This window comes from Apis dorsata, unplaced genomic scaffold (genome assembly GCF_000469605.1).
Source record: "Apis dorsata unplaced genomic scaffold, Apis dorsata 1.3 scaffold_585, whole genome shotgun sequence".
NCBI lineage: Eukaryota > Metazoa > Arthropoda > Insecta > Hymenoptera > Apidae > Apis > Apis dorsata.
In genome coordinates this window covers 165943-175531 of record NW_006263792.1, presented here as the reverse complement: position 1 = coordinate 175531, position 9589 = coordinate 165943, and the positions used below count along the sequence as shown (strand labels likewise).

The 9589-nt window shown below is 22.4% G+C and overlaps 1 protein-coding gene across 2 annotated transcripts in view; it reads right to left on the bottom strand.

Moving 5' to 3' along the window:
- Positions 1–2216: 2216 nt before the first annotated feature.
- Positions 2217–9589, bottom strand: part of LOC102673123 (F-box only protein 43-like) — a 60698-nt gene continuing 53325 nt past the window's right edge. For both annotated transcript variants that reach the window (XM_006621121.2, XM_006621120.2), the window contains one exon: positions 2217–3322. In XM_006621121.2, the coding sequence (XP_006621184.1) occupies positions 3235–3322 (88 nt within the window). In that variant the 3' untranslated portion in view covers positions 2217–3234. The remainder of the gene's footprint in view (positions 3323–9589) is intronic.

Genomic DNA, 9589 nt, shown 5'->3' with positions numbered 1-9589 from the left:
TTTTTTTTTTTTCTTTACAAAATATAAATTTCGTAATCGATATTTAAACACTTTACTAATAATGAAAGTTATAATTTTATTTGATTAAAATTTCTAAATATTCATACAATGAAAAATAAGATATTTTATTACAATTAAATTCTTTATTTATATACGTATCAATTTTTTAATAAAATATTTTCTTTATTATTTTTATATTTCTTTTTTATTGTATATAAAGTGAATAAAATGAAGAAAATATTTTACCAATATATATGTCATGGTTTCGCAGAAAACAAAAGAAATTTTCATTTCATTGTTTGAAAAAATCAATTAAAAATGAAATTATGAATATCAATCACGAAATTTTATTAATTAACCGAACACGAATATATTACTATACGCTGGTTATTTACATGCAGTCTTTTGCGGTCCAGCATACACCGGTACAAAAATAACATTCAAACGAAAAAGAAACGGAAAAAACTAATTATAAATAAAAGAAAGTGGACATTCAAACTTTAAAACGAACATACGGACGTGGCATACTAGCACACTAGAACAACGTAAAAAATAAAGTATGGCTCTTAAGATATGAAAAAAAAGAGAGAAGCATCTACCTTTGATTTTATCCTTATAATGTGACACATCTCTCTGTCTTTTCTTTTGCATAAAAATTAATTAAAAAAACAAGATACATTATGGCAATTCTTATGGCGTAAATTACAAATGGCACAAAAGTGTATTCTCGTTTTTGTACCGGTTCAAATGTTGAAACCTTGGGTGTAATATTGACAGAAACTTTATTCATGAAAGAAATAATATACTCTGTTAAAAGAAATATAGATTCTATTGTTAAATTTAATAATAGTAATTTTGGAAAAATTGAATATCAATATCAATAATATCAAAATAATACTTTAAGATTCGTTTAAATGTTAGCAAATTTTTATTGATCATCCATATTGAACTCGATTATTATTTAAAAAAAAGGATGATTACATTCTTGATAAAAAATGTTCTCATTGAAAAAGTTTTTGTCATTACTACCCTTTTTTATCTCCCGATACTTGACTCACATTCTCTAATTTCTAGTACTGTACATTTCCTCTTTCCATTCATACTTACACAACTTTTATCTTACTATAGAGCTAGACATACTTCAATAATACTTTTTGAGCGACCCTTTCTACGAGTCATGGCAATCCTCTTTTTGATCTCGCAGTTTATGAGACTAGGAGCAATACGTACACACATGAAACAAATTTTCTTTGTTTCCTTTGGAGAGAGGGTCACACCTTAAGAGGGGAATAACCAATAAGAGAGAAAAAGAAAATGTATCGAAATTACGATTCAACGAACAAAAGACGATATTTAAATTGCACGAGGTACATTTTGCTCACACGTGGTCACTAATTTCCAATGAATAAAACTCATATTAAAAATTCAACCATAAGTAGAAAATTTCCAATAAATAAAAATAGATTTTTTTTTTTTGAAGGAATAATTACATTTGAACATTTTAAATTTATTTCATATTATTGTCAAATAAATTTCGTGATATTAATAAAATAAAATGAGAGACAGACTGAAATAACTTAATCAAAATTAAGAGAATGCATTTTCCGCATTAATAATATATTAAAATTAAAATTATTGAGAAATTTGGTCAAAAGATTAAAAAAAAAGCAATTTGGCCTTCATTGAATCGATATATCTTTAAAAATAAGACACAATCAAATATAAATTTCCTTTTTACGAACGTTAAAATTCTGCCGACACTTAACGTTTCATTTCATTAAAATTCAATGATCGTTCATTCTTCTTTCGACGATCTATTTCAGTCGATGTTTTTACCGCGATTCGATTGCATTGTAAGTTGTCGACTTGAAATCCCACAACTCAGAAATTAGTGGACAGAAAACGCACCAATTAACCAAGACTTAATTAAAGAGAAATTAGAAGCTTGAAATACATCACATCATAAATAACACCCGACGTCAACGGTTATCATTTTATAAGAGAGTGTTCGCGTAACAAAGAAGACCAGTCGGTCAAAAAGACACAACTTTGTTTTTAACTAACCTCTCTGCTAGCTTCATCACGTCGTGAAACACGGTGGGTTTGACTGGGTAAAAAGTGGTCAATGCAAAGTGTCGGCCTATGCCCTTAAAAGTTTTACGACTTGGTTCTCATATTCTTTCTCATATTTTCTCTTTTTCTCTTTTTCTGATTTCTTGTCTTCTTAATCGACAATTTTCGGCCCTTTTCTCTTCATCTCGATTTGCCGAATAAAATATTGAGAGAAACGTTGAAATATTTCACTACCGATTCAATTAATTTAAGAGCCATATAAAAATTCTTTTGATCGTGAAAGGTAACATTCAATCACGTTGTGAATTTATGATTCTAAAAAAATGATGTTTAATTTGTTAAATTTTGAAATTTATGAACTCTAAAAAATTTGAACAAATAATAGTTTCTTAAAATTTTATAAACCTTCCAATAATTCACCATGAAATTAATAAAAAGACGTATCTTAAGAGTTTTTAAATTTCGATTTTTTTTTTTTAAATAAAAAAAGTAACTAGTGCTAAGAGTTTTTTCCTCCTCTAAAAGATACCTCTCTCCTCCATATACTTATCTGATTAAACGCACATCGTAAATGGTTCGAAATCGATAAACTTTAACAGCTTAATTTTAAAATTATTAATAATCGTCAGTTTCATTTATAAATCATAATTTACAAATGAAAACAATTATTTGTAAAAATGTAATGGTCATTTATGAAATATATTTAAAACTATATTAGATTAAAATATTTTTTTTTCTTTATAGTTCTTTTTTAAAGTTTTATAACATACAGATTTAAAAATCTATTTTATTGGTCGAACCATTTAAATTAACGATGTCCATTTCACACTTCCAAAACACTGCGTATCATAACAATTAAAATAATCCCGAAATTATATTTCTTACAATTCTCGACATTTTCTTCATTTTTGAAGATTATTATCGAGAAGAATTATTTTATCGAGAAAAATAATAAAATTAAAACAAAAACATTCTCGACATATAATAACGAAAATGTTTATAATCTCCTGAGATTCCGTTTGCTCTGTTTTGAGCCAATGACCAGCCGTTTATTCCTCTTCGTCGGCGTTGCTAACAGGGGTGTCTTACAAGGACCAGTATGTGGTCTTGATGAACAGGAGGTGCAAAATTCCATCGAACAACCTTGTCTTGAACACGTCCCTACGTTCTTCTCACCGTCCACGTGACAAGGAAACGAACATTTTGGACACGGTAACAAATGTTCCCAAGGAGCGAGGGTACGACTAGCCTGTTAACAAAAATTGAATAAAAAATATAATTAAAACATATAAATTTATTACATTTAATCATTATTTCTTATATATATGTTATTATATTTAATATTCTATAAAAAAATATTTTATTATTTATTTATTTTTCCGAAAAAACTATGAAACTTAATATTAAAATGACATGTTTATTATATTAGAAAAAGATATCGTATTTATTTTTTATTATTCATATTATAAGAAATAATAATGTTAAATCTTCTTTGCGTGATTTAATAAAACATAAAAAATATATAATAATGAAATATAAAACACATAATAAATAATAAAACATAATTTCTTTAAAAATATTCTTATCGATTATTATGATATAATATTATCATAAATTTATATTTTTTATATGTAAATTTTTTATTTCTATTGAATTTTTTAATAATATAAAATTGATATATCATTAAATAATTAAAGATTATTAATAATATAAAATTGATATATCATTAAATTAATAATCTTTATTAATATAATTATATAAAAGAATATATGAATTGTTTAAAATTTTTATATTATCAAAATTTTTTCTATAAAATTTATAAAAAAATAAAATTTATTATAGATGGTAACATTCAAATTATTCTTGGAAATAGTAGATTTGTTTTTTATCGACACTATAGTCGGTAAAATAATGAGACAGTACTAGCGAAATTTCTATTTTTTCACACAAAAATAAAATTAAAAAATTTTCTAATATAATTAAAATACATTAATTTATCACTGTAATTTTTCATTTTAAAAATCTTTCTAATAAAAAGAACATATTATTTTTTGAAGTTTAATTTTAAATTAAATTATTTTTAAAATGTTTAGATGCTGCCAAAAATCAAATCTATATCAAATCTATAACAAATATATAAAAATTATCAAAAATGAGAAATATTCTCAATATGAAAAATAATATAATAAATCGAATTGAAAAAAATTTAAATCTTGAAAATTCAATTGATATTAATTTTTATTAATAGCTTTAATTAAATAATTTCAATATTACATGCCTTTGAAATTTTACAAATTACTCATTTACAAATACAAATTCCTAATTTTTATTTAATATATTAAAAAATAATATAGATTGATAACAAAACATACTGCTTTACCTACTGCGATACAAATAAATTTTACATTATTTCAAGAAAAACTGTTTTATATCATGATGCATAAAAAAATATATTTATCTCTTATCAAACTAACATATATATATATATATATATATATAATAAGAACAAAATATTAAAATAAATCTTAAGTGTGAAAAAAATCCATTAGTGTTGCTCCTATATTATCTGAAATGTCTCTTCTTATTATCTACTTTTCGATAACAACTGGCATTTCCTATTTACTTAATTATCAAAAATATAAATTAGAGAAAAAAACAAAACTGATATCTTGTAGTCTTTTTGAGATAAATAACGGAGATAAATAATGAATCGCATTAGTTATGTCAAATACTATACTTTTTATTCATATCAAAATAACTTATTGCAATATCGCAAAATGAAGAAAGTATTCCATTAGATTAAAATAAGATTTACATATACATTTTTGTAAACAATTAAATATAAGATAACTTAATTAATTAATAATTAATTTATGTTCAAATAAAACGACAAATATATCAAATAATAATATAACCTCATTTAATTGAAAAACGTTAAATGATATTAAATAAATAAAAATTTAATAGTAAAATTAATTATTCTTTTTTATTAACAAAAGATCATAATCATAATTTATTTGCATAAATATAAAAATGATACTTATGAAAACATATATTATATTTTTATTATATGTAACAAAATTTATAATATTAAAATTAAATTTTTCGAAAAATTCTAAGATCAAACGAAGAAATAAACAAATAATCAATGAAATTTAAGAAACAAACAGATAATCAATGAAATTTCTAAAGACAAGAAGCCATTCACGATAAACAGACGCATGGATTGCATGCGTTCAGAATTCAGCATAGCGTCACGAACAACAAACAACGTTGTCGAAGCGAGCTGGCAAGCATCTGTCGTGCATTGCTAATTAGCACAGCAGAAAATGCGTGAGAAAATTTAAGCAATCGAATATGCAAGACAAAATCGAAGATTATCAGGCGGAATATCCTTTTCTCCACTTCAATTGCAACAAAACATCGCAGAAGTTTCGGCCAAATGTTATTCACGACTCACAGCTGCCATTCGAATTTTCCTGCCTAGCAACCAAGCGGATTCCGACCGACCTGGACAAATCCGAAAGTAGCGTCAAAACGTTGGCGCCAGAATTTCTGGCGGGAAAGGAGTGGGTCTCACAGGTTAAGACACAGATCACCATATGTGATGTTATCTCCTTCTTATTTCGTTACAAAAGGATCCGACACGATGAATTATTTTATATCTATAAATTTTCTTTTCTTAATGATAATTTACATTACATTTTATACGTAATTTAAGATATTTTCAAAAACTTTTAATATATCATATAAATGTATTATAAAATTGTTAAACAGATCGTTTAAACATTAATGAATAAAATTATTTTTTAAATAAAATATTTGAAAAATGATCATTAAAATAATATTTTATTTGATATATATTTATCTAAAATAAATTGAGAAATTGAATCATTTCTTTATTATTTTATTATAAAAGAAAATAATTTTTTATTTTATTTTTAATTTCCTAAAATAAATTTATAAATAATTTTTAATCTTATTATGTTAATTGTATCAAAAATATAAATATTATATATTATTAAAATATAAATATTATATTATTAAAATATATTATTAAAATATAAATATAAATATTATATATTATATAATGTTATATAATATTATTCATAGTCTTTCAATTATATTAGCTTTTTATTAAAAAAATTAGTAAAATGAAAATAATTTGGAAAAAAAATATTAACATGTTGTAGAATACTTCAGTTTTATTTTCTATAATTCAAATATATGGAAAAATATGTGATTCAAATAAAATAACATTAAATTTATTAACATTAACATTAAATTAACATTTAAAATTGTTATTTCATTTGGAAGCGTCTACTAAATTAAAATATTAAACTAAAACATTATTTTAAAATAGTTTATATTGAGATAAATAAAGTAACTTTTCATAAGTTACTTAATATAAAATTAAAACAAAATAATATTTTAAACTTATTTTTTATTTTCATTTTAAATAAAATTTCATTTAGATTTTCTATAATTTCATTGAAATATAAAAAATCAAAAATTAATTATTCTAAATATAATAATATACAAAACCACGTTCATAATTTAAATATTTAGTCATAAAATTCATTTAATTAATAATATTGAAAAATCATGTCATAAATAAATAAAAGTTTATATTATCTTTTTCTGATATTCAAATTTTGATAAAACTTTATTAACAAAACTTTTAAAGAGAAAAATACATTACAATGTACAAAAAATACAAAATATTAAATCTTACGAAAAAAAAAAAAAATTCAAATAAACATTCAAATTTGAAATTGTACGAAAACTAATTTTTTTTTAAATTGATATTTGAAATATATTTTTTAATTTTTACTGTTCAACATAACAGTGATGACAGATAGTACTCTTTGTAAAATATAGTAGAAACTAATTGGAGGAAACGAATTCTACGGAAAGGTTCATATGAGATTAAAATTTGAAAGCATGGTAATATTTTCTTCCAACACAGTCTGTCGGTTGTAGCGTCTACTTGCCTGTGGCAACCGCGCTCGAAAATGTAGAAAATGATGGTAGGGTATACTTCTACCCAAAGCCCTATGCTCACAATATAACAGCCGGCTGGCGCAACATTGTGTGGTGTAGTTATATATCTACAAAAAGCTATGTCGTAACGAAACTCCCCTAAGTGTAGTCCCTTACACATACTTCCTGCAACTTAAATGTAGAATTCTTTTCGACAGTTACAATACAGAGGAAGATTAAAACGAAATGTGTATTTAATTACACATTTCGTAAGAGTACAGTCATTCACAAAATTGAACATATACATAATTAAAACAAAATAAAACGTATACGTAACTAGAAAAATTATACTTCTTATATATTGCATAAATGCAAATGAAAAAACAAAAGACAAAAGAATAATGAAAAGAAATTATTATTGCTATATACCTATTATAAATTCAATAACTTATTTGTAATAGAAAATGAAATATTGCGCCATTTTATGTGTAAACATATTCAAATAGATATTTTGTATAAAAAATTAACTATTTTCAAAGACATAAAATATTTATAATAATTAGGAATCTATAAAATAATTAAAATTTTGAATCACAATGAAAGTTATTGAAATTGCAACAAGATTTTTTTATGAAAAAAAAAAAAATTATATACAGATTTACAAAACTAAATAAAAAAATATTGTATAATTATATATTTATATAATATATAATTATATAATTATGAAATTCATTAGAAATCATAATCTATAATATCTGAATCAATATAAGTTGAATCAATATAACATAAAATTATTATACAATTATTATTAATATACAATAAAATGTATCGTACAAAAATAATATAGAAAACGAAAAGTTTATTTATAATAGAAAATATTATTAATAAAAATATTTTGAGAAGTTTCAATCATATATTTTGTTATTTTTTCGTTAAAATATTTGAATGTTGTAATAAGACATTTGAAGATACTGAATTTCCTGAGGGAGAAGATAAATATTCGAGGACGGTTCTACATAACGATTGACCGAGTTGAAAAAAATTTCTTTCTACTATAGATAGTTAGATAGCCATGAAAAAAAGGGCTGCGAGAACAGACCCATACAAAGGACTATCCTACAATTTCGTGGAACTAAGATAAAAATTCTTGCCTACGAATGTAAATGTTGCTACGCTACAATATTGAAACAAGCGTGTCATTGTATTTGATCGCAACTGTTCTTGTTATTTTTTCGTCGAACTGTTTTCCTGCGATATTGGATTGCAAGACTATATTGCGTCAGAGTAGCTTAACAAAGTAGAAAATTTGATAAAATGTTAGAAATAAGATATAACCATTCAATATAATAAAATGGATAAAATTTTGAATGCAGACAACGAAAAATTCTATGTTTCCGGAATAAAAATCATCGTATTTTCTTTGGTGTATACTTCCTTTTAAATGCTTTTTTCAATATATATTTTTTCCTTATAATTTTTCTTTTTTTTTATTAATTTTTTTTATTAAATTGAAAAAATGTATTTTTAAATTTAACTTTTTTAGTATCTATGGTAAAATCAAAAAATTAAAATTATGAATATGAATATAAAATTATTATGAAATTATAATAAATTGTTTTCATTTAATAAATAAATAAATTAAAAATTAAATATTATCATGATTTTTACCATTTTTCATTATTTTTTTTTAAAAATAATTTAGTCATATTTTAGAATTTGTTTTTTTCATTATTATGATAAAAATATTTAAATTGATACTTAAAGCAGAGTATTTTTTAATACTCTTTTTTTGTAATATTATAATTTAATATTAATTTATTAAATATAAAAATATATCTTAAAAGAATAAAAGTAAAAAATATTGTTACAAAAATTATTTGATACAAAGAATTATGAATATTACAATATTTTTCTAAAAACGAATGCAATCATAAAGATCATATAAAAGTGATATATATTTTTTTTTAAATGAAAATATAATTTTTAATACAGATGTTTAATTGATACAGATGATTATTGTTTCCAATATAAATATTCTATTAAAATATTTATATTTTTTCTAATATTGCATAATATAATATAATATAATATATCTTATATCGAATAATATAATTTTCTTTCTTGTTTTCATAACTATTTTACTTTTCTGAAATTTTTTTATTATTTTATTATTTCGATTTCTAGAAACCCTCTCTAAGGGTTGCAAAATTAATAAAGATGTCAAGATAATATCTGAAGGATTGTAGCGTTAATAGATAGAGCGTGAAAAATAAGAATGGAAATAAATGTTTCGTATATACAAAGAAGTCAGTCTTGATAAACGAGACCAATTCTTATGCTAATTATTCTATCAAAAATGTATCCGACAAATTTTTAACGAATTAATAATATATAATAAATGGTGTAACTTTATCTTGAAATTTTTACTAATCAATAAAAAGATTTTGAAAAATTTTTATTCGTTCTTTAATTTTATAAATAAAAATTATATCAGTTAATAAAATATTTACAATTTCTCAAAGAAAACATATAA